The following is a 25,307-nucleotide window of genomic DNA, read 5'->3' on the forward strand; positions in this document are numbered from 1 at the left end:
GATGAGAGCGGCAACGGGATATCCAAGGCCTGTGGCCTTCTGCTCCATGCTGACAGGATGGCTGCCTGTAGGATGCGAGTGTGGCTCTGGGCGTATGGTACCGCCTCGAATGTGGCCACCATCTTGCCTAGTAACCTCATACATAGGCGAATAGTCGGTTCTTTCTTGCTTAGAACCAGTAGGATTAATTCCTTGATGGCTTTTACCTTCCTCAGAGGTAGGAACACTCCTTGTTGTTCTGTGTCTAATCTCATGCCGAGATATTCCAACTGCTTTGTGGGCTGGAAAGCTGACTTTTCTCGATTTAGGACCCAGCCGAACCTCTCGAGGTATTGGACCGTGAGGGCCACTGCTCGCTCCAAGCCGGGAGACGAGTGATCTATGACTAGGAGGTCGTCCAGGTATGCTAGGATCGTGACCCCTTGGATCCTTAGTTTGGCTAGGATTGGAGCTAGGACCTTCGTGAACACCCGGGGGGCCGTAGCCAACCCGAAGGGAAGCGCCACGAATTGGAAGTGACGCGAAGCCACCATGAAGCGTAGATATCTTTGATGTGGCTGATAAATTGGAACATGAAGGTAGGCATCCTTTATGTCTATGGACGCCATGAAGTCGTCCTTCTGGAGTGTGGCAGCTGCTGACCGCACGGATTCCATCCGAAATGAGCGGATCTTTAGATATGCATTTACCATCTTTAGGTCCAAAATTGGCCTGACATCTCCATTGGATTTTGGGATGATGAATAGGTTGGAGTAGAAACCCAGCCCCTGTTCCAGGACTGGTACCTCTACTATTACTTCCTGGGAAAGTAGATGATCTAATGCCGATCTTAATGCGGCTCCCTTTTCCGGATCGTTTGGAATCCTCAACTTCTGGAAATGAGGAGGAGGAAACCTTAGGAAATCTAATTTGTAGCCTGTGGCCACGGAAGACCGTACCCACTCGTCGGGAATGCTGGCTTCCCAAATCTCTGAAAAGAGTCGCAGCCTTCCCCCCACCTTCGTGGGTGGGGGCGCCCCTTCATAAGGTTGGCTTGGGGGCTGGTTTTGCTGGTTTGCGAAACCACTGCCTTTTGCCTCTAACAGCCTGTCCTTGTGATCTGCTGTTGAAGCCGAAGTTTGCTTTTGCAGGAGGCCGTCGATACTGCTTGGCATTAGAGGGCCCCTGCCCAGGGGAATACTGTCGTTTAAAACGCAGGTCCCTGAACCTTCTTCTTAGTTGGCAAGAGAGTACTCTTGCCGTTTGAAATGGTCTGAATGTATTTATCTAGGTCTTCTCCGAAGAGTCGTCCTCCATGGAAGGGGAACCCTACCAGGAGCTTCTTGCATGGGGGCTCAGCCTCCCAGCTTTTTAACCATAAGAGTCTTCTCATATGGATAAGGGATAACGATAAACGTGACGCTTGCTGGATAGAATCCTTGATTGCGTCTACCGTAAAACATATGGCCTTAGGGACATCCGAAAATTTTTCTGCCTGCTGGGCCGGAATAAGTTTAAGCATCTGCTTAAATTGATCCGATAATGCTTGAGCGACCCCAATCGCAGCCACAGCTGGCTGTACTACTGCCCCTGCAGTAGTGAAGGAGTTCTTAAGTAGTGCTTCCAAGCGCTTATCAACTGGATCCTTGAACACCTGTATGTTTTCTACAGGGCATGTTAACGATCTGTTAACACATGAGATGGCTGCGTCCACTGCAGGAGTAGCCCATCTTTTGGAAAAATTTTCTTCCATAGGATATAGGACAGAGAACCTTTTAGGTGGTAAGAAGATCTTATCTGGCTTGTTCCAATCTTGGAACAAAATTCCCTCTAATAGAGGATGGATCGGAAACACAGCATTGCTTTGAGGCGCCCTCAGTGAGCCCAAAGCTGAAACCGTCGATACCTGGAGATCTGGTACTGGCAAGTTGAATGTCCTATGGACCAAGTCCGACAATCCTTGAATCCACCAGCTCTCCCTCAGGGAGACTGCCCCAGACTCCTCTGTATCCGGGTCTTCGATCCCTGAACCTACTTGGTCCGTGTCCAAGAGGTCGTCCAATTCCCCTGAGGAAAGGACCTCCTCTTCTGAGGGTCCGCGCTCGGGCGACGGAGATCTATTCCGCTTACTGCCCCGCATAGCTGCGGATATCATTTTTCCCATGCTTTTCTGCATCTCTTTTAAAGAGGTGAGTAATACCTCCTCCGTGACCATCTTAGGGTTGGACTGACCCGCGTCAGCTCCAGCCCCAGATCCCGATGGCCCCAAGGCTCCCTGTAGGGAAAACAGCGGCATACCATGGTACAATACCGAGGTACACCTGCTACCTATTGGTATTTGGAACTATAAAAGTTAATTGTCCAAACACCTGTTTGGGGGATAAAAAAATGCTTCCTCTCCCCTAGATGACTTTTTTTTTTTTTTTTTTTTTTCGTTTTTGTTTCAAATCCAGGAAAGAAAAAACATTCTGTCCCCCTGAGTAGTATTGCAAAGAAAAACTATGAGATGGAAAAGAAACAGCCTATTTCTAGGCTTGACAAAACAGTCCTCTGAAGACTGCAATATCCTTTCTGGCCACTGTGTGTCCTCGGCGCCCCGTGCTGCCGCTCTGGTCTTTCTCCTCAGTTCCAAAGTATTGATGGAACAAACAAGGAAGGGCCGCCCCTTCCTTTAAGCCACTGACCCGCCCTTCCCCCCCAGCAACCTCAAACAGGAAATGCCCCTCCCGACAGGGGGAGGGGATTTTGGGAGGAAGGGACCTCTCTGTTCCAGCAAACTGCAGCCTGCAGCCTGGAACCATGAGGAGGTCAGCGTTTTGCCTGCTTGCAGGCTCTGAGGAGGAAGACTGAATGGAGCATCGCCTGGAGGCCTGCAGGTAAGCAAAGCTCTCTGACACACACATATATTTTTATATAACACAGGCCCCACTCAATGCTTTTCCAACACTACAAGGGAGGTCACATCTTATGGGGAATAATACATATAGAGCCATCCTATCTTTATGATATGTGACTAGTTTGCCAGATGCAGTGCATAACTTTAGGCATGTCCCCTGTGACCCCCCAGAAAAAAACCTGCTAAGAACCAAGTTCCGCAAGTTTTCCCCTCACTTACCTGCTCCATGCCGCAGGACTTTGCCAAGCAAGAGGCCCAATCTTCCCCCATCTCCGTGGGGATGTCTAGACCTTCAGGCCCTGGGTTCCTATGAAGGATCCACTGTCCTGGGCCCATATAGCACCCTGGCAACAGAAAACTTTAGGTACCCAAAGGTTTCTAAGTTCTGGGCCCAGGGTCCAGCTCTCTAAAAAGAAAAGCATTATGGGCTATACCCCAAGGGTTTGGGGTCCGGTTACTGACCACTTTAGCGCTGAGGCTTTTTTGGACAGAACCGGTAGCTCACCTAATCCCAAGGATGCGGAGGCAAGCTAAACCATGACTAACACCTAAGACACTGGCGTAAAAACTGAGGTACTCCTCCTATGGGAGGGGGTTATATAGGGAGGGGCATTTCCTGTTTGAGATTGCCAGTGTCTACACCTGAAGGTACTCCATATAACCCATATAGTAATGAATGCCGCTCTGTGTCCCGTGATGTACGATAAAGAAATAGGCTCGCTTCCAATTGGTCAAGTCCAACATTGTGTATGTCAGCTTAGCTGAAGACGAGGCGTACAACTATTGTTATACGGATAGGAGAGATGCAGCCACTGTGCGACTGCCTGCTCCTCCTCACTGCTCTCCTGTCTTTTCACAGAAGGCTTGGCATTTTGTAGATGGGTTCACATAATACAAAGCCTTCCATGACTTGACAAGGAGAGGTGAGAGGTGGGCAGACCAACTGCACTTGACTTTGTAGCTGCCGGATCAGGGATCTGAAAGTCCAGCATTGGAATGCTTAAAGTATAGCACTAGTTCAGTAAACATGTAAATTCTAAAAGATAAATGCTAGAAAGGGCATACAAAAGTGTTGGTCTTAAAGGAGTTGTAAAGGAAAAAAAATGTTTTTGCTGAAATGACTGTTTACAGTAGGGTTGTCCCGATACCACTTTTTTAGGACTGAGTACAAGTACCGATACTTTTTTTCAAGTACTCGCCGATACCGAATACCGATACTTTTTTTTTAAAAGTGTCCCCAAATGCAGCCATGTCCCCCCACAAATGCAGCCATGTCCCCCCACAAATGCAGCCATGTCCCCCCCACATATCCAGCCATGTCCCCCCCATATCCAGCCATGTCCCCCCCATATGCAGCCATGCCCCCCCCCCCCATATGCAGCCATGTCCCCCCCCATATATGCAGCCATGTCCCCCTTACCGTACATGCTGCCGCGCCGTCCCGCCGCTTGGTTAATACGGGCGGGGAATATTACAGCTTTCATTTGAATAGCTGTAGTCTTTCGCGACGTGCTGCGTATAGACACTCCCCCTTGCTCGGGATTGGACAGTTCACCCGAGCAAGGGGGAGTGTCTATACGCGGCACGGCGGGAAACACTACAGCTATTTAAATTAAAGCTGTAATGTTCCCCGCCCGTATTAACCAAGCAGGGATGCGTCGGCATCGACGGCGGGGGAAGTATTCTATTTCGGTATCGGGGGTATTTGTGGGAGTACGAGTACTCCCGCAAATACTCGGAATCGGTCCCGATACCGATACTAGTATCGGTATCGGGACAACCCTAGTTTACAGGGTATAGAGACATAATGGTTAACGGATTACTTTTAAAAATTATTAAAAATAGATAAAAATCAATCATATAATGTACCTGCAGTTTCTAGTTTCGTGTTTGCATGTTGTTTCCTGCTTCTGTGATGTACAGAGCCACAGAGCCAATACAGGGCAGTGATGGTTTGGAAAACTAAACTGACTGGTGCTGTGGGGTTTTAGACACACAGTAATCACACCTCCTTGATTAGTGACCACAGATGGAAAGCTCCCAGTACTGTGGTCATCAGGAAACAGACAACCAGGAAGTGTGGAGATCAGAGAAGAATTACAGCAACTTGAGAGCAAAAACGAACAATGAGGTCATGAAAATAGCACTGCATTAAGGTAAAAGGAAGCTATTAAGATTAAAAAAAAAAAAAAAAAAAAAATTCCTTTACAAACCCTTTAAGCCATTGTAACCCAGCACATTTTAAATAGTGACTTAATTCTTGGGTGACTTCTTAAAGAGTCAAGCACATTTCTGGCACGTCAACAGGTATTTTCCTTGTATCTGGGAGGGTAAAGGGACAAAACATGGGAAAATTTGCATTTCATTAGGATTCCTTGATATACACTTTAAAACTGAACCCCAAGAATAAAATTCAAAAACGTACACTTGCAGTGCCCCCTCACTGCAAAAGTTAAATGCTTGTTTACTATGGGGTAGATGAACAGGCTAAAAAACATTTGTTAGGCCCTGTTCACACTGGCATTGAGCCCAGGTTCACACTGGGTACGATTTTCTTCGATTTGAGATGCGATTTCAATGACACCGGCCTAATCGGTGCGACGCCGCATCTGCGGCGCTGCACCAATTTCAAAAAGTAGTTCCTGTACTACTTTTTGCGATTTCGGGCCGCGATTTACATTGACATCTGTGCAGAAACCTGCACAGATGTCTCTTAAATCACGGCCGAAATCGGGACTGCCAGCGGGAGTGAAGATGTGCGAGTTCAGCTGAACTTGCACGGCTTCACTCCAAGAGCCCAGTGTGAGCCAGGGCTGAAAGGAGTTTGGAGTGCATTAACATTCCACAAACTCCTATGCAATTGAGAATATAGACAGCATACAAGGCTGTTCACATTATCAAAACAAGTAGCGCAAGTATCGTTTCAAAATTGAAGCGTCACATGGAGTTTGGAAGTTGAAGCATCTCCGCTCATTCAATTCAAGTCTACAGTAATGCACCATGAACATGCCAGCACTAGTTTGCAGTGAAATTGCAGCACGTTAGATCTTGCTCCCAACTTCACAAAAAATAAAAATGTGCTTCCTGGGAATGGTTTTAGTGTTAAACGCACTTCAAACTCAACGAGCAGCTCAAATTAACGCTATAGGCACATTTGTTATGGGTCAGTATTTTGAGCAAATTGAAAAGGCCTTATGCCTGTGCTCTCCTCCCTGGTAATTCAGTATTTGGGCAGCCCCTTGGCATAATCAGATGCAGTGCAGGATTATTAACCCCATCTTGCATCTTAAAATGGCAATAGTGTGATCACAGCAAGTTAAAAAAAAAAAAAAAAAGACAGCGCAGGACCATTCTCGGTATTACTCTCGATTCTCTCACCCCTAAACTTAAAGGGTCACTAAATGAAATTTTTTTTTTTTTTTTTGCTGAAATGACTGTTTACAGGGTATAGAGACATAATAGTTAACTGATTCCTTTTAAAAATAATTAAAAATAGATAAAAAACAATCATATAATGTACCTGCAGTTTAGTTTTGTTTTTGCCGTTGTTCACTGGTTCTCTGATGTACAGAGACAAAGAGCCAATAGAGGGCAGTGATGCTTTGTAAAACGGAACTGGATTGGTGCTGAAACACAGTAATCACACCTCCTTGATTAGTCACCACAGTGAGAAATCTCCCAGTACTGTGGTGATCAGGAAACAGACAACCAGGAAGTGTCCAGAACAGAGAGGAATTACAGCAACATCAAAGCAAAAACGAGCAATGAGGACATGAAACCAGGACTGCGGTAAGGTAAAGGAAGCTATTTAGCTAAAAAAAATATTCCTTTAGTGACCCTTTAACAGTTAACCATTGCAGTTCCCTTCAATGTCCAATCACAAAACAGAATGTTTTCTGGACAAATTGATGCACACTGGGATAACACGGGCATTGCAACGCAATAGTGTGTGCGATTATGTTGTGGGTTGTTGTACCGGGGCAAAAACGAAAAATAAATATTTTGTGCTGCTATAGTTAAAGTGTTTGGTCTGCTGCAGTTGTGATATACTCCACCAGGTGGTGCAGTTGTGTAAAATTTTATATGGGTGTTCGTACAATTGTACTACTGCGCTGACAAAAAAAAAAAAAAATGGATGAAATATAAATATATATGACTAAACTGCACGTAGCAATCATAAACAAACTCATATAGTGTACCAACGTGATCCCTAAAGCATATATTGTGATGTGATCACAGTGGAAACCGTACACCATATGTTTACATGCCGTTTACCCATTCGGATCTGGTGAGAGCATAGCAAAATAGGAGGTGGTGGTGACACTTACATTTAAGGTGGAAAAGTCACAAATTTTTGCAGCAAGGCACAAATTTCTGCACATATTGGAAACACACTTTGAGGACTTTGCATTTTAATGCACGATTACACTGGACTATTTCTTATATAGATCGGTTATAGTTTTTTGTACTCATTTATTTATTTATATTTATACACATTATTTGATTTTCAGCGCATTGGCGCTTCTGAGTTTGCAGGAAAAGGGATATATATATATAGAGATATATATATATATATATATATATATATATATATATATATATATATATATATATATATATATATATATTTTTTATATATGTGATCACATCACAATATATGCTTTAGGGATCACGTTGGTACACTATACGAGTTTGTTTACGATTGCTACTTGCCGTTTAGTCATATATATTTATTTATATTTCATCCATTTTTTTTTTTTTTTTATGTCAGCGCAGTAGAAAATAGTGTGTGCGAGCCCAGCTTAAAAAAAAAAAAAAAAAAAAAACACCCACACATTAACCACTTGCTTACTGGGGACTAATGCCCCCTTCCTTCCTAGGCCAATTTTCATTTTTTTTTTTCAAATTGTTATTTTCTTCACACAAATAGAGCTTTCCTTTGGTGGTATTTAATCACCACTTTATTTATTATTTGCTAAACAAAAAATTTTTTTTTTTTCAAAAAAATCATAAAAGATGAGCCTGTACCGATAGGTGGCACCGATGAGGCACTGCTTAGCAGTACTGATGACCACTGGTAGGTGGCACGATGCAAGTAGCCGATGTCCCTTTTCCATGTGCCGGTAATCGACTTGATTTTTCTCCTCACGCTGTTAGCATGATCACAGAGTGCGACGGGCGCGGGAGGACGGCCATGTACACCCTCCTGGCAATTTATGCCCCCACTGTAGCAGTCTTTAACGTGGACATCAAGTGGTTATTTATTCCATATGCACATCAAGGTGGATGGGGGGAATCCCCCTACTGAGCTAATGTATTCTGGCAACAGGACTGCTTCGCTGCAGAAAAACCCTTGTCAACACTGCAGTCTTGTATGGAAGAAGTTTATTACTAGATTCACCTCTGCATTCCTAGTCTTCAGATATGGTCAAACCGTGGACAGCCAGTTGAACCACATCAACAAAATAAAAGCACTGAATTGCTTCAGTGACCATCTGTTATTTGACAGCTCATCTCACTGGCTATGCAAAGCATACAAACAGCAAAACACTATCCGTCTACATTTTTTTTTTTTTTTTTCCTTTTTCTTTTTTTTTTTTTTAGGTGTGATGCCTACACCTTTGTGATACAAATAAAAATGACTTATTTCACTCAACTGTAGCCAATGTAGTGCCATCAACTTTAGCTTTAATCAGGTATATATATATATATATATATATATATATATATATATATATATATATATATATATATACACACACACACACACACACACACACACACACACACACACACACACACACGAGCTACAGGCTGTCGGGGGGAAAAAGGACTAATGATAATACTGTTCTAAATATAAGCTTATTTTTCCACAGACGTTTAGACAACAGTCATGTTGCAACTTTTTACCAAGTCCATCCCATGATACTAAATATGCAACTGCATAACAGTAATTATCTTACTTCACTCGCCAGAAATAAAAAAATAAAAAACTTTGCATGTGATCCCATTTAATCCTTTGAAGCAGCCATGAAAGTCCGGACAGCCCATTTACTACAAGAAATGTGTAATACCACCCAGAGGCTGCTGGGTACAGCCAAGATGTGTGGTATGCATGTTAAACATTTCCAGAAAAGAATAAAAGGTGGAATGGTTGGTCAGTTCTATCACATTACACTAGTTTTCAGCTGGCTCCCTGCAGAGCTAAATAGTTCCTCAAACAACTCAATATTCAGTAATACAAATCCAAGTGAAAATGCACCTGCCATTTGCTTTTGTATTCTGAATGCAGTTTGGAAGTTTCTTTCCACAGATGTGAAGTGATGTGCAGTATTCGTGTTTCACCAACTTGTTTTATTATTTTAGGTTTTGAATCAAGAGGTAAATTATTAAAAACTATCAGGTTTTACGGCTATACTAAGTTAGGGAATGTCCAATGGCAATACAGACAGAAATAAACATTTTTCCCAATAGCGAAGCAAGGACAGGCAAGGCTTGCACTCCAGTCAGCTTTTTACAGTTGCCCGTGTCCCCTCTACACGTTTTCCTGCACTGGTGTCTGGCGGAACCCTTGTAACAAAAAGTGAGGGGAGCGAAAACTTCCTACTGGAATGCTGGACAGCAGCAAAACCAGACAGAGCTTGTAACCCATCCCCTTTATAGCACGAGCTGCATCTCACAATCCATCAGGGTTCAATTGCTAAAATATTTTGTTAATAAAGTCAAGGTCATTATTTACTAAACTGATATTAACAAGGTTAATTAACCACTTCCATACCGGGCCTATTCTGGCACTTCTCTCCATGTAAAAATCATAATTTTATAGCTAGAAAATTACTGAAGTTAGAACCCCCAAAAATTAGATATTTTTTTAGCAGACACTCTAGGGAATAAAGTGGCGGTCATTGCAACTTTATCTCACACGGTATTTGCGCAATCGTTTTTCAAACGCCTTTTTCTTGAAAAAAAAAAAAAACGGTTTCATGAATTAAAAAAAAAACAACAAAACAGTAAAGTTACCGTATTTATCTGCGTATAACACACACACCCCCCAAGAGGGGAGTTTAAAGCGGTCCTCCACCCTAAAGTGGAGTCCCGCTGATCGGAACCCTCCCCCCCTCCGGTGTCACATTTGACACCTTTCAGGGGGGAGGGGGGTGCAGACACCTGTCTAAAGACAGGTATTTGCACCCACTTCCGGCCACACGCTACGGGCGAAAGACGGGCATTCCGTCACATCCCGTCTGTCGCCCGTTGTGTGCTGGGAACACTCGGCTCCCAGCACACAGCGTGTGAGCCAATCGGCGGGCGCAGCGCGACTCGCGCATGCGCCGTAGGGAACCGGGCAGTGAAGCCGCAGCGCTTCACTTCCTGGTTCCCTCACCGTGGATGGAGGGGGGAGCAGCAGGGTGACGAGCGATCGGCTCATCCTCTGCTGCGATCACCGCTGGACTCCAGGACAGGTAAGTGTCCTTATATTAAAAGTCAGCAGCTGCAGTATTTGTAGCTGCTAGCTTTTAATATATTGTTTTAGTGGCACATCCGCTTTAAGAAAAAAATGTTTTCACAGCCCTCTTTACAGTACACAGCCCACCTCCCCAGTACACAGCCCCCCCCCCATTTCTTATACGTCCCCCCCCCAATCCAGTACACCCCCCCCCACATTTATTATACAGCCCCCTCCCCAGTATACAGCTCCCATCCATTATACATCCCTCCTGCACTCCCAGAAGACCCCCAATCTCCTGGGACAGTGCTGACAGCATTCTCTACAGTTAAGTAAAAAAATAAAAAAAAAATAAAATAAAATGACTGTCATCCCCTTCCACACTGCTCCTCGTGTGTCACTCCCATTGCAAAACAAAGCTTCCATATACCTCAATAGCTCCGTTTTCACTGACCTGGTCACATGACTGCTCTCCTCTGATGTTACAAAGATGGTCATGTGACCGCTCTCCTCCTCCAATCAAAGCTACACTCAGGAGGAGAGCAGCCAGAAAAAACGGAGCTATAAAGATAATTACAAGCTTCGTTTTACAATGACACCGACACAGGAGGAGCGGTGTAGAAGGGGCTGGCAAGTGACTTTTTTTTCTCAACTTTAGACTATGCAGGGAGCGCTGTTCCAGGGCCATGGGGGGCGGACCGCCCGATCCCCGCCCCCTATTGGTAAAACATGATATCGGCGTATAACACGCAGGCACTATTTACCCACTTTTTTCAGAGGAAAAAAGTGTGCGTTATATGCCGATAAATACGGTAGCCCAATTTTTTTGTAGAATGTAAAAGATGTTACGCCGAGTAAATATATACCCAACTTGTCACGCATTAAAATTGCACACACTCATGGAATGGCGCCAAACTTTGGTATTTCAAAATCTCCAAAGGTGACGATTTTCTTTTCTTTACAGGTTACCAGTTTAAAGTTACAGAGGAGGTCTAGTGCTAGAATTATTGCGCTCGCTTTAATGCACGTGTCGATACCTCACGTGTGATTTGAACAGCGTTTACATATGTGGGTTGAACTTACATGCCTGTTCGCTTCTGAGCGCGAGCAACTGGAGACAGGGGCGTTCTCATTTTACTTAATTTTTTGATCACTTTTATTCTTATTACAAGGGATGTAAACATCCCTTGGAATAGTGTGTGACAGGTCCTCTTTATGGAGAGATGCTGGAAATCTCTATCCTCCTCATCCGGCGGCAGCAGATTCGTTCTCCGGGCCTCCCATGGCACGGGAGAGCCCGGAGAAGCACCGGATGGTGGCAGGAGGGGGGGGGGCATTCCCTGCCGCCGCCTATAAGAACAATCAATCTGTGGAACCACCGCTATGATCATTCTTATGGTACGCAGATTTACCGCCTGAAAAGGATATCTGAATGATGCCTATAGCTGCAGGCATCATTCAGATATCCCCCCTGAAGTCCAGGACGTCATATGACATCCTACGGTAGGAAAGTGGTTAAAGGCTCACTTTGGAAAATGAATGCTAGTAAATAGGGTGAATACCCAATCATGTGCATGGAAGAATAAATAAATAAATAAAACACACACACACACACAACACAGACACACACAACACAACACAGACACGCTCACATTAAAAAGTCTCAGTAGCTTTGTACTTCAGAAGATAAACCAGTTTTTCCCGACAGAACAAATACACAGCCTTTAAAACCTTTAAGGAAGAAAGAAAATAGTATCTGTCAGATGGAAACAAAGTTACATGGAGCTCCAGCTTTGGGTCAGGCTAACTGAAAGAGAAGTTAGATCACATGACCTGAACAATTGTGGATGCTGTCAGACTTCACTTTCTCTGAACAGCCGGATAATATCAGTGCCCCAGTGCACTTCCACTGTTGCCCTGGGTAATAAAACAAGCAATGGTATCTGCAGATTCCACTGGCAGGTATATTTTTACTGTTCAGGATCTGACATCCTACCTCCCCATTCATTTTACAGACATGGATCTAAAGTTCTTCAAATTCAGTATTTATCACAGTTTTTAAAGCTCCATGAACACCTGCCAAAATGTGGTGCATCGTTGTACCCAGTGTTGTACACATGGTTGCATTGGCATCGTGGCACATTGTGACATCAAAATTTACTTGACGTGTGTTATTTGCTAGGCATTACCGCTGCCCAAAAGCTTCCATTAATGCCAATGTAAATCCACTGCAAAAGTGCCACAAACACCTTATGGCATTTACATGTTTCAGATGCATTTTGAAAACATTTCCAGCCGAGATGACAACACAAAAATCCAGAAAAAAAACAGACGCGCAAATTTGTTAAAAAAAAACAAAAAAAAAAACGCACCATTAATGCTCAGATTTCTTTGCACATTCAAATGAGACATTCGTTGCTGATGACCTGCTGATGACATTGTCTGCGCCAATTACTTCCCTGCCCAACCTCTTTAATATCTTACGACCGTTCTCAGAGATTTCAGGATTGAAAATTAACCATAACAAGTCCAGAGCACTGAATCTATCGCTGCCCGAACGTACTCGGACAGCGCTGGAACAGTCGTTCAGTTTTGGTTGGGAGCCGGTAGCTCTATCTTATTTAGGAATCAACGTGACCTCATCTTATGGGACATTATACAAGGCCAATTACCCAGCTCTTTTTAGACGGTTGACTGAAGACATGGCTAAGTGGCAGATACACCCTCCATCGTGGTTCGGCAGACTCCACTCTGTTAAAATGAATATACTACCTAGGCTATTATACCTGTTTCGTACACTACCGGTAACATTGACCCACTCTGATCTTAAACATTTCCAAAGGACACTGCCTGGATATATGTGGGGGAACAAGAGACCCAGGGTTAATAAAAGCACTTTGTATACACCTAAATGTAGAGGCGGACTAGGTCTATCCGACCTGCAGAAATATTTTTATGCTACACAACTTGCCAGATTCCACTCACAGAAGGCCCCAGCTATCTGGATGGCCATGGAGGCATACTCCTGTCGCCCCAGGCCTATTTCACACATACTATGGCTTACGCCTAGAGAGAGGCCACTGATATTGTGCCCTTCTCGATGGACTTATGGGATAGGGTTTCCCGCACCCAACACTTAAAATCACCCCATGGCTCCACTGTTGGAGAATAGAACATTTGCCCCGGGCCTTGTTCCCCATGCATTCGAGTGGTGGACCAATAAGGGTCTGCTGCGTATAGCCGACTTATATGACTGTAAGGGAATGTTTACAGCACAGGTAATGAAGGATAAATACGCTATGCCTCCTAGAGAAAGTTATAGATATACTCAGATTGCGCACTATGTACAGACCTTGCCCCGAAAGAGTGACTTACAATCGCTCACACCTATGGAACAGTTGTGTAAGCAGTATGATAAGATGAAAGGCCATATATCCTCGGTTTACATGCTGCTGATGGGAGACTCGAGAAAGCTGGCTTATATGACCCAATGGGAAACGGACCTGCAGATTGACCTGGACCTAGCAGAATGGCACTCAATTGCCACAACAGCATCTCGATCTCTCATCAACACCTCCATAATAGAGGCAAATTATAAAGTCCTCTTCCGGTGGTATATGGTGCCTACTAGGCTGGCTACCTTTGTGTCGGGTGCATCCCCCCAGTGTTTTAGGGGATGTGGCCAGAGAGGCACTGCCCATCATATTTGGTGGACGTGCACAAAGGTTAAACGGTTCTGGATTAGGATCTATAACTTTTACTCGCTCACGCAGGTCAATCTGCGGAAAGCTGAACAACAAGCGTTACTGGGGAGCAGAGTGGCTGATATTTCAAAACCCACTAGACAACTAATCTCCTTCATATTTATTGCCGCAAGGATAACAATAGCTAGGAATTGGAAGACCGCAGCCCTCCCATTTGACCAATTCAAGCGTAAACTTACCTGGTTGATGCTAAATGAACGGTTGTCAGCGTTGTAGCAAGACAAGATGGAATTATTCAATAAAGTGTGGGACCCATTGATTTCGTACCTTACTAATGACCTTAACAGGCTCACACCTTAGTATATTCCTAGTCAGCCTTACGGGTGCAGGACCGAGAACCCCCCCTCCCCCTTTCTCTCAGGTACTCTATTATCTTCTTCTTGATTTTCCTTTGTTTCTTGCCTGTCCATCTAATCTTTTTCCTACCTACTAAACTAGTGGGTAATGTTAGAATGGTTTGCTGTGACGGGCTCTGGGCCTGCTCGGCCTGGGGGATTTGTTCCTCTCCCCTACTCATCTGGGTGGGGGGGGGGAGGGGCCCCTAGCGTCGGGGGGCCCCTGCAGGGGCGGCGCTTGTCCCGGGTGATATCTGACCCCAGAGGACACTAATTCGAACTGCTCAAGTTTGTTTATTGCTGGGCCTGCTCTGAGGTTGTGCCTTATGTCTGTTTTTGCCACTTGGGCCGCAGTATGCTGCTCCTGCGGGATCACTGTCATATTGTTAAACACATTTTGTGAATGTAAAGTATGATCTTGTATACTTGAAAATTCTTTAATAAACACCATTGAAACCAAATGAGACATTCGATCAGCCTTTAAACCCTTTGAACACAGGAACCCTTGAAATAAGGCTACTTTCACACCCAGACCACCCGAACGTAAGCAGTAAAGCGCCGCTAGTTTTAGCTGTGCGATTGGGATGCTTTTAAGAAGGGGTTAAAATTGCCCGAAAAGCGTCGCTGCCTTAGCACTTTTGCAGCAGTGCCCATTGATTTCAATGGCAGGGGCGATGTATACACCGCTCCCGCATCGCCCCAAATATGCAGCTTGCAGGACTTTTCTATCCTGCAACTGCACTGCTCCAGTGTGAAAGCACTCAGGTTTCACACTGGGGAGGCTTGAGGGGCGCCTTTCAGGCACTTTAAAAGGTGCCATTTTTAGCGCTAAAACACCTGAAAGCACTTTCCGTGTGAAAGGGGTCTGTCATTTTCTCATGGAACCCCTGCTAAAAATGACTATCTACAACTCATGATACATTAGTGTGATGATCAGTTGGAAAAATTACCCCCTTACAGAAAATTGCTCAGGGAACCCCTATAGCAACCTCCGGAGGAACCCCCAGTTGAGAAACCCTGCCAGGCCAAGCAAACAGTTTTCATTACATTTCAAGAAACAGAACCTGCAAGAGATACTTTCTACAAAAGTGAAGTCCTAGAAACAAAAGTCAAAAAGGTGAACCTTTTGCCAGGTAAAGAAAGATTACAATATGAGAAAGTTTCCAAACATACTTGCTTGCTGAGTTAGCATCATATACTAAATATTCAAGTATAAGAAGTGATGTGACCATTAGGCTTTATTGAAATGGGCATGTGTGTGCTCTTGCTGGCAAAGCTATCAGAAGATCCTGCATAAAATAAGCACCTAAAGTATTCGCATTTAGATGCTCACAGTGTTCAGATGCATACAGGTCTGCCAACGGCCTTATGCATAAAATCTGCACATATGTACAAATTCTACTTTGTTCCCACCTGTGTGCAAGACCTCATTGATGCCTACAGAACTGAATTTTGACGCATACATATTAGGAACAGAAATAAAAATCCAAACAATTACCCAAAGATAATTGGTCTATTCCAAAATGTCAAAGGACGCATTTTTAGTGATTCTCTCTGCAAACCAGAACCACTGTCATGAACAGACACAGCAACACCTATGAACATGGCGGCTTTGTGTTTAGCAGTCAATGAGGTAAAATGGTATAATTGGAGAGCATACTGCTAACATTTTTAAAATTGTTACCCCCAATGGCCGATTAACCTTGATCAATTTAGAACTGAGGTCAGGCCTTGGTTGCAAAGGAGGGGGGGGGGGGGGGGAGTATCTCATGATCATTGAAACTGCATGTGGTGAGAACGGTGAGGAATCAGCCCAGAACTACATGGGGGAATCTGGTCAATGATCTCACGGCATCTGGGACCATATTTGCCAAGAAAACAATTGGTGACACACTATGCCGTGAAGGAGTGAAATCCTGCAGTGCCTGTAAGGTCTCCCTGCTCAAAAAAGCACATGTTCAGGTCCATCTGAAGTTTGCTAATGAACATCTGAATGATTCAGAGGAGAACTGGGAGAAAGTGATGGGGTCAGATGAGACCAAACTCAAGCTCTTTGGCCTCAACTCGCCGTGTTTGGAGGAGGCGGAATGCTGCCTATGACCAAGAACACCATCCCCACTGTTAAACATGGAGGTAAAAACATTGTGCTTTGGGGGTGTTTTTCTGCTAAGGGGACAGGACAACTTCACCTCAAAAAGGGACAATGGATGGGGCCATGTACCATCAAATCTTGGGCGAGGCCCTCCTTCCCTCAGTCAGGGCATTGAAAATGGGTTGTGGATGGGTATTCCAGCATGACAATGACCCAAAACACACGGCCAAGGCAACAAAAGGAGTGGCTCAAGAAGAAGCACATTAAGGTCCTGAAGTGGCATAGCCAGTCTCCAGACCTTAATCCCATAGAAAATATGTGGAGGGAGCTGAAGGTTTGAGTTACCAAACATCAGCCTCGAAACCTTAATGACTTGGAGAGGATATGCAAAGAGGAGTGGGACAAAATCCCTCCTGAGATGTGTGCAAACCTGGTGGCCAACTACAAGAAATGTCTGACCTCTGTGATTGCCAAGAAGGGTTTTGCCACCAAGTACTAAGTCATGTCTTGTAAAGGGGCCAAATAGTTATTTCACTAATTAAAATGCAAATAATTAAAATTTTTGAAATGCATTTTTTTTTGTGATTCTGTCTTACTGTTAAAATAAACCTACCATTAAAATTCTAGATTGTTAATTTATTTGTTAGTTGGCAAATGTACAAAAACAGCAGGGGATCAAATTCTATTTCCGCATTAAAAAAAAGGGGGGGGGTAAAACCTCAACCACATCCTACACCTCCACCCCCCATCTCTCCTGAGGAATGTCAGAGTAGAGCGAGAGGTATTGCAGGAAACACAAGAACTCAGGGGCAGCCGTGGGGAGGGTGGACTTTTAGTCTTCATGTACACGGGACTTTTTTTTTTACAACCTCTCCTGGACGATTTAACTTGACAGATAGTAACCCACATTTAAAACTTTGTTTTGCCGCGTTTGCGTTTAGAAGCGTTTCAAAATTGTTATTTTAAATGGCGAAAAACACTTAAAACGAAACGCGTTTAGTATCTGAAACTTCGGCGTTTAAACCAATTTTTTTGACTTCAAAGAAAGGCTTATAAACGCAACTGCCTAAAAACGACAGTAAACTAACCTGTGTACATGTACACATGAGATAACATTAAGACCCCTTTCACACTGAGGCACTTTGCAGGCGCTAGAACGCTACAAATAGCACCTGCAAAGTGCCCTGAAAGAGCCTTTCCTCACACTGGAGGGCTTTCACACTGGAGCAGTGCGCTGGCAGGACGCTAAAAAAGTTCTGCTAATAGCACCTTTGGAGCGGTGAAGGAGCAGTGTGTATACCGCTCCTGCCAATTGAAATGAATGGGCACCACTGCTATACCACCGGCAAAGCGCCACTGCAGTAGCACTTAGCGGTGGTTTTAACCCTTTTCCGGCCACTAGCGGGGGTTAAAAGCACCCCGCTAGCGGCCGTAAACCTCCGCAAACACAATGGTAAATAGAGGCGCTTCTGCCCGCGCCTCAGTGTGAAAGGGGCCTAAATGAGTTCAGGGGCAGTTGAAAAAAAAAAAAAAGTGTCCAGCTGCCTCTGAACGTTTAGCAGCAGCAGTGTACATGGGGCCTTAAACCTCTCTAGGCTTGCGTTTCCTGAAGCAGGAGGGGCCTCTCATGGGACCATCCTGGAGGATGACTTTAGAAAATTAAGCTTTACTACATCACTTAAAATTATAGGCTAGTACTATGCTTTGGAAATAAAATTGACTCAAGGAACAAAACATAAGCTTGCTATAGACCAGTAGATTTTTTTGAAGGAACATTCGTTGAAAAAAGTGTACATTCGATGAATGTCATTCCAAAAGTACTTCTTTTAACATCAGATTTTGGAATAAATGTAGCTTCCAACAACAAACATACACTGTTAGAAACCACACTAATAATTACAAAACGGACCGATCATGCTTAAAAAAATAAATACAATTTCACTGCAGAAGCTGACTCAAAGCATAAAAAGTCCAGAAAACCAGTTGTTTTGATAATGTTATAATGTCAAAGATGTCATTAACTCGCAACTACAACCCTGAGCAAAGCAGCACCACTTGCATTTTTCAATATTTGCATGGCATGAAAGTTTAGATATCAGGTGATGCGTTGGCTAACAAAGTAGAACTATAGGTGATTACTACACCCCCCCCCCCCCCATTTTGGATAGAGTAAGGGAGGATTATAACCCTTGTAAAAGGTTTATTTTTACCATCTTTGTCCCATTTGGGAGATTTGCCTTCACTTCTTGTCCCATAGTTAAACAGGAAGTGAGAGGATATCCCTGCAAAATTAAGGCAATCCCTTGGAGACCCCCAGGTCACCAGAACTAGTGTCCCCATTGGAATATTTTCTGGGGACAACCCAATTTGGGATTTCCTTTTACTTTCAATAATAGTAAACTATTAGAGAGGGTGAATCTCCCTAATGGGGGCACAGACAGCAATAAAAACTGACACGGGTTATAATACATCGCCACTCTATCCAAAACAGGGAATTAAAAAAAAAATAAAAGAAAAAAGGTTTTGACTTTAAACTTTAAGTTATTAAAAGGGATATAAGTTATCCTAAAGCTTACATCTTAATAAGCTAAGTTAGCAAATACAGGCCATCACCTATACTATAGTTTCTGCATTAATCAATGGCTAACAAGGTACAACACTCAGCCTGGGTTCCTCCTGAGGTTGCGGGGGAATCTTAAAAACTGTGAGCATTATCTACCTCCTCATAACTACTGACGCTAAATGATCTTTTTTAGCTAGGTGGATTCTTACTGACCACAAATGTAAGGAACATTCTTGCCACCGATCATCATAGTAATGTACAGTGAGCTGTAGATATAGCAATTATTAGCATGGGTATCCTGAAACCAGAAAACCATTTCAAGGTGCCCACATGTTAAAAGTCTAGGAAAATCTGCTCTAACACTACAATATTTGTATTAGAAAGGTCAAACACTGATAACACTTGCATCACAAAAAAAATCCATAGGGCATAAAACAAGAAGAAGTATTCCCTGTGACAAGTAGAGCATATAAATAACTGTCAAGTAATGAACCCTAAAGCCGGGTACAACACACGGTCAGTCAGAATATCGGCCAGTTCAGTAGGAGCCTGCTGATAAGGATGAGCTCTGGCGTGTTCACAAACCCCACGTGCAGAGCCGCCAGAACTCAGCACTGCGCTAATCACAGGCAGTGAGACATTTCCCTATCTCTGCAGCCACGCATTGGAAAAATGTCTCACTGGCTGTTATTAGCGCAGTGCCAACTTTCCGGCGGGCTCTGCACATGGGGTTTGCGAACACGCCGGAGCTCATCCTTACCTGCTAATATACAGACCATGTATGTGTACAGCTGTCCTTTCGTCAGAAGCTGGACCAGCTTTTGTTGAAGGTACATGCTGGAAAACCAGCATCTGATCAGTGCTTGCAACTCTCCCTGTCAGAACAAAAAGGCACAGCTGGAGAGTTAGTACAGCGATTTATTTTTATTTTTTAATTCAGCCTGTTAGGTTTAACAGAAGAAAAAAAAATGTGTGTACCCAGGTATTGGGATAGAGTAGAATAGATTTAAACACCAAGGCTGACAATACATTCTACAATTTTCCCTTAGATTTACCAAAAAAATATGAGGTCAAACCCAAAAAGCTTTCAATTTATATGTAATCATGCCGGCCCTTGTACTACACAGTTGAAGGTTAGGCTGGCCATACATTATAACATTTCTTATACAACTTTCCTTTAGATTTACCAAAACCATATGAGGTCAAGCCTAAACACTTTCAATTTGTATGCAATCAGGCAGGCCCTTATACTACATAGTTGAATCTAAAAAATCTAAAACTAAATTGAATAACAACACTGTATAATATGTGGCCAGCTTATGAAGCATGACCAGATAAGCCACAAGAAAAGTACACAAACGATTGGAAAGATTACTAAAGCCTAGTACACACTGGCCAAATGTCAGGCGACATCGGACGGTTCAATATGTGTATGCCACTCTGTCCGACAGAAGCCGGCCGTTAAGCCAGATTCTTTCAGATGAGCATACTAGAAAACTAGCTGCCGCCCAGCTCCCGATCAGAACACAGTAGCTCAGTGGGACAGATTGGTGTACTAACATTGGATTGTTAGTACAGCGGCTCCAAATCAGAGTTGTCAGTTTTTTTGTTCAACCTGCTGGGTTGAGCGGAAAAAAACTGGGTGTGTACCAGGCTTTAGAGTGGCCATTGAATACACAATATGACTGTACATTCTGCTTCAGATCCATCATTAACTATGTAGTTGTCCAATTTGTCCTCAATGTGTAAAGCTGATTGTACAGCATATGGACAGACTTATTGCTGATATTTCTAAAGGGGGTCTTTTTCTTTTTTGACAGATATTTTTAAACACTGACTACCAATGGTGACCATACAGGTTTCATTAAATGACACATTTTCCAATCGATCCCTCCCCAACAGGAATAACTGTTTGCTAGTTGACAATCAGGTGATATGCTGCACACTGGGAAGTGCAATTCAATTAATAGTTGGAAGATATAATCATAAATTATCCACCCTGTTTCCACCATACAATTACAAAATCTGATCAGTGAAAAAATAATCAAAATTAAATGACCGGCTCCAGATGCTTTTGACTGATGCACAACAAAATCGATCAGGTTCCACCCTGACCAAATCCAATCGAGATCACAACTGTTTAAATCAATTTGATCACACATCAATCGGATAATAAAAAGTGAAGTGTGTATGTCCACTACAAGACTGATATTTGTAAGCACTTCAGATCTTTTGGAATCTGCTTAGGAAGGAGCAGCTCTGCTATGTAAAAGCAATCAGTGTTGAATAAAAGAAATGTCTTGTGACATAAGTGTGTCCATCAGATGAGAGGGCAGTGGCTCTGCTCCTGGTGATGTTTTGCCTAGGTGTGTGGCATGTTTGCAGTGCAGTGCCTGGGGCATAGAGAGCCTGCTAGTGTATGATCAGCTCATTGCATGAATCCCAGGCTGGCTCCCTCCCCCTCCTTCCTCCATTTCTGCTTCCAGGGCTGCTAGTCCCCTCCCCCTCCTCTCAGCACAACATCCATGACGTCTCTTTTATTTCCAGCACCTCCAAACCTCATCATTTCCCCCGATTTCCTCCCATCAGTGTCCCCCCAATTCAATCTCCCCCAGTGTGCCCCCAGTGGGTGCCCCCCTGCCAGGTCCATTCCCCTAGCATACACTACACTACACCACAGTGGCAAGTAGCAGAAAATGCGGGAAATTCAATTCGCTGCGACTGTGAAAATATAAAGGTAATAAAAAACTTTTGCTGGGCTGACTCACCAAATTCTGGTAGGTCCGGGGGTGCTCCTTGCCCGTCCAGTCCACCCTCTTGGGCAGCAGCTGTAAAAGAAAAGGGAGCCTCGTGATGATGATGATGAGGAGGAGGAAGGGGGGACGGTAAGTAGCCGCACACCTCCTGGTCGGATCTCATTAAAGCCCACTGAATGTTTCCAATCATCATTTGTAGGATGACAGCTCTGCCCGCACCCAGCATACAGAGAGGCCCCCGATCGGCCCTTTTGGATGGCTTTGTATGGTGCCATCTGTGGGGTACAGAAGCTCTTCTGATGATGGGGGGCTACAAGATCAAGGTAGGGGGGCACGGCAGCCCCCCAAAACTGAAGAAATGGTTCGCACGCCCCCTCCAGATCTCTGGCTGGGAGGGGGAGGAGCGGCATGATCAGCCTTGGCATCCCTTCTCTCCTTGTGTTTAGGGGGATTAGCTCGATGGGAACCTTAGAATAGGGGTGCAGGGATAACATAAGAGGGGGGTGCCCGGATCCATCTCCACCCCCCATCTCCAGGGATCCCCCCTCCCCCAGCAGCCTCCATACCCCTTCCTCACCTCCTTCTTCTCCACTTCTCTGATCAAGACCTGCAGAAACAAAAACATAAGGGTCACCAAAACATCTCCCCAACACCCCCTGACATATCGGGGACCCCCCCCCCCTTCCAGGAGAGCCTCCTTCCTCCCCTTTCCTGTATACCTGAGCTGCCTCCTGGCACGGTCCATCTTCCAGAAATCTGGCAACGAGGTAAAAGAGCTCTGCAAGACACAGAAAGACAGAGGGTGAGGGCACCGTTCGCCACACACATACATACACATTGTTTATTGGGGGATGGGGGAGGCTGCCCGTACCGGATTTCAGCTCGTTGCTTGAGGAGGACATGATGGGGCGCCTGGCTGCCTACCTATATACCTACTATCCCCTCACTCTCCTCCTCCCCCTTCTTTTCTAGTCTACACTGCCGCCGGAGCGGTTCCCGGGCCCTGCCCCTGGAGCTGTCAGGGTCTGAAGCAGGAAGGAGAAAGAGAAGCCTCCGCTCTCCACCATGCAAAACCAGGCGGAGGGAGGAGGAGGAGGAAACAACAAGCTGTGTGAGAGCGAAAGAACGGCCACTCACTCGTTCTGGTATCCCTCCGCCCAGCGTTGAAGAAGATCATAAAAAAAAGTCCCTGCTTGGGAGCTCTGCTGGGCCGCCAGCGCCGCAGTACTTGGTTATGACTGGAAAGCACCGAGTTTTTCTGTTATTTCCTCACAAAAATTCTCCTCAGAGGAATGCTTTGTGTTTTTGTTGTCTGCCATGTAAAGAAACGGTGAGGAAATGGCCTAATTCCACTCCTATAACTCCAAAGTGACGTTTCTGAATGACTTTTTACAGTGTAAGTAGAACGCGGAGCTGACAGTAACGTTAGCCATACACCAGTCGAAAAAAATTGTTTGAACGCGTTTTAGAAAAACAAGCAAATAGTCAGGAGAGGAAACAATATTGCCATCATGTAATGACCGAATTTTGAACAATAAGGCCCCTTTGAGCCCTGAAGTTTAGCTGAACTCGCACGATTTTATTCCCGCCTGTCAGTCCAACAATTTCAGAGACATCTATGCATTTTCCTGCACAGATGTCTATTGAAATTGCACCTGAAATCGGCAAAAGTAGTACAGAAACAACTTTTGGGAATCGATGTGGTGTCGCACCAATTCGGACGGTTCCATTGTGGGCAATAGAAGCCGTTTTGGCATGCGATTTGACATGTCAAATCGCATCAATTTGATACGATCGTTTTTCGGGTTCTTAAAAATGAAGTTTTTCAGGCTCTAGAAAAAACGATGTTTTTTTCAACCGATCATTAAAACGGCCTTGCCTACACACGATCGTGAAAAAAAATGCTCTAGCAAAGCGCGGTGACGTACAACACGTACGACGGTACTATAAAGGGGAAGTTCCATTGGGATGACGCCACCCTTTGGGCTGCTTTAGCTGATTTAGTGTTAGTAAAAGACGATTCGCGTTTATCTGTCTGTTACAGCGTGATGAATGTGCTTACTCCATTACGAACAAAGGAAAATTTATATGAAATACTTACCGTAATTTTCCTTTCCTGATGGACTCCATGGCAGTCTACGTGTGGGTTAATCCCGCCTCTCATACCTCATAGGACCTTACTCCCATAAAGCTTTGCTTCTCCCAATAGACTGTGTTCCGTAATATAGCCTACTCCAGCAAAGGGGAGGGAACTCCTGCTGCCATGCAGTCCATCAGGAAAGGAAAATTACGGTAAGTATTTCATATAAATTTTCCTTTTTCCTGACAGACTCCATGGCAGCCTACGTGTGGGAAATAACTAGCCATACACACCCGGGTGGGCAAATTGCTGGTTTAGGCTGGGTTCACACTACTACACTACTTTCATCCTACTTTGCTCTGTGTTCAATGTTTCCCTATGAGAGCGTCTTGTAGCGTCCTACACAAGTCGGTCCGATTTTGAAAATGCTCCCTGTACTACTTTTGGTCCTACATTGATCCTACTTCAGGCCCATTGAATATCATTGAAGTCGGACCAAGGTAGTATCCTGTTCATGAAAGTAGGATGGATGTAGGACCAATGTAGGATAAATGTAGGACCAATGTAGCAGAGCAAAGTAGGATGAAAGTAGTGTAGTAGTGTGAACCCAGCCTAAAGGAAAAGTTTTAATTGACATTGTCAACAGATAAAACATGTAAACCAAAATTAACCGACGATAAAGAAGCCGGTTCTACGCAATAGTGCGTCATAAACGTATTCAGTGATGACCAAGAGGCCGCTCGGCAGATCACTTCCGGAGAAACGTGCCGGGCAATCGCCCACAACGTGGCCACGCTCCGAGTAGAATGGGCGGTTACCGCTTCTGGGGGAGCCAAACCTTTCGCTTTATAAGCCCCTTGGATGGCCTGTACAATCCATGCTGCAATGGTTCTAGAGGAAGCACGCATTCCCTTGTTCTTCCCGTGAAAGGAGACAAATAGGTGATCGGATTGCCGAAAAGATGCTGTAGCTTCCAGATACTGTTTTAATACATTGCCAACATCCAAAGAATGAATATCAGAGTCCTCAGAAGAACGAAAGATGGGAAGGACGATCTCCTGGTTCTCATGGAAGACCGATGTAACTTTAGGTTTGTGACCTAGCATAGGGATCAAGACCACACGATCCGGGAAGAACGTAAGGAAAGGTTCCTTACACCCCAACGAGCCAATTTCTGAAACCCTTTTAGCTGAAGTCATGGCTACAAGAAAGATCACCTTGAGAGAAAGAGCTTTGATTGACTGCTGGTCTGAATTTTGAATGTTTGAGAAAAAGTCCAAAACCAGAGGAAGATCCCATTTGGAGAATCTTGGTTTTCTTAGAGGCCTCAGTCGGATAGCTCCTCTGAAAAATTGTCTGACAAGAGTGTGAGTAGCCCAGGAAATCCCTGTGAAT

At 44.4% G+C, this 25,307-nt stretch overlaps 1 protein-coding gene across 1 annotated transcript in view; it reads right to left on the reverse strand.

Moving 5' to 3' along the window:
* LOC120937056 (pleckstrin homology domain interacting protein) overlaps positions 1 to 22,932 on the reverse strand; it is a 194,934-nt gene extending 172,002 nt beyond the window's left edge. The window contains exons 1-4 of the mRNA XM_040349995.1: positions 22,704 to 22,932; positions 22,552 to 22,610; positions 22,410 to 22,439; positions 21,845 to 21,904 (exon numbers count right to left, since the gene is read on the reverse strand). Coding sequence (XP_040205929.1) covers positions 21,845 to 21,904; positions 22,410 to 22,439; positions 22,552 to 22,610; positions 22,704 to 22,734 — 180 coding nt within the window. The 5' untranslated portion in view covers positions 22,735 to 22,932. The remainder of the gene's footprint in view (positions 1 to 21,844; positions 21,905 to 22,409; positions 22,440 to 22,551; positions 22,611 to 22,703) is intronic.
* Between the last annotated feature and the right edge of the window lie 2,375 nt (positions 22,933 to 25,307).

Source organism: Rana temporaria, chromosome 4, assembly GCF_905171775.1.
Source record: "Rana temporaria chromosome 4, aRanTem1.1, whole genome shotgun sequence".
NCBI classification, from domain to species: domain Eukaryota; kingdom Metazoa; phylum Chordata; class Amphibia; order Anura; family Ranidae; genus Rana; species Rana temporaria.